The sequence below is a fragment of the Nanorana parkeri genome, unplaced genomic scaffold, assembly GCF_000935625.1.
Source record: "Nanorana parkeri isolate BGI_ZX_2015 unplaced genomic scaffold, ASM93562v1 scaffold4284, whole genome shotgun sequence".
NCBI lineage: Eukaryota > Metazoa > Chordata > Amphibia > Anura > Dicroglossidae > Nanorana > Nanorana parkeri.
Genome location: NW_017310547.1, coordinates 18032 through 18992, shown reverse-complemented (window position 1 = coordinate 18992; position 961 = coordinate 18032). Strand labels below are relative to the sequence as shown.

Genomic DNA, 961 nt, shown 5'->3' with positions numbered 1-961 from the left:
GGGCCGCGCCCCCGTTGCACGGGCCGCTCTAACAATGATCCATCTGGTGTCACCTGTATAGATCTTACGACCTCCGCCAGCTCCTGGACCCCCGAAGTGTCACCTCCGACCCCCTGGACTACCGCCTCAGCTGGCACCTGTGGATGGTGTTGCAGGCCTTGAATTACACCCACCTGTCGGCGCAGAGCCAGGGGGTGCTACACGCCAGTTACGCAGCACAGCTGGAGAATGTGGGCCTGTGGGAGTGGGCCGTCTTCGTCATGCTTCACATCCATGACCCCGTGTAAGTATGTGCTTGGCGTGATCAGAGGGGGGACTGGCAGGACCACCAGATATGTGACCGATCACAATGTATAAACTTTTATTTTGGTGTAAGAAGCCGCCTTCTGGAATGCCCCGCCCCCATGCTCAGCTTTGCTCCTCCCCTTCTCTGTAGCGCTCGGGAGTCCGCTGTGCGAGAGCTCCTGAACCGTCACTGCGTCCTCGGGGAGACTCCGGAGTCCCTGATGAAGGAGAAGTTCCTGATTGAGAAGCTTCATATCCCGGCACGATGGATCCATGAGGCCAAAGCCATCCGATCCCGGCGAGAGGGAGACGGACACAAGGAGGCCATCTATCTCCTCCGAGCCAATCACTGGAACCAGTGTCACCGACTGGTCTCCCGTCACCTGGCCTCAGGTAACCACCCGCTGGGACCTCCGTGTGCTGCTCGCGGCGGACTCGTGGCAAAAGTCTGGCCAATGTCCTTTGTTTTCCAGACGCCATCATCAACGAGAACTACTCCTACCTGCGCAGCTTCCTGGATGAGTTGTCCCGTCCTGAGAACTGCGTCCACATCCAGGGCTGGGACACGGCGGGACAGGTCTGCCTGGACTACATCACCATCATAGAGATGCTGAACAGTATCCGCCAGGTGAGCTTCAGTACCAGGTTCTGGTGGGTAGGTGGGGCTCGGGATGAG

At 58.9% G+C, this 961-nt stretch overlaps 1 protein-coding gene across 1 annotated transcript in view; it reads left to right on the top strand.

Moving 5' to 3' along the window:
* The first annotated feature begins 44 nt into the window (after nucleotides 1-44).
* LOC108803821 (nuclear pore complex protein Nup98-Nup96-like) overlaps nucleotides 45-961 on the top strand; it is a 2240-nt gene continuing 1323 nt past the window's right edge. The window contains exons 1-3 of the mRNA XM_018575622.1: nucleotides 45-283; nucleotides 437-678; nucleotides 759-949. Coding sequence (XP_018431124.1) covers nucleotides 144-283; nucleotides 437-678; nucleotides 759-949 — 573 coding nt within the window. The 5' untranslated portion in view covers nucleotides 45-143. The remainder of the gene's footprint in view (nucleotides 284-436; nucleotides 679-758; nucleotides 950-961) is intronic.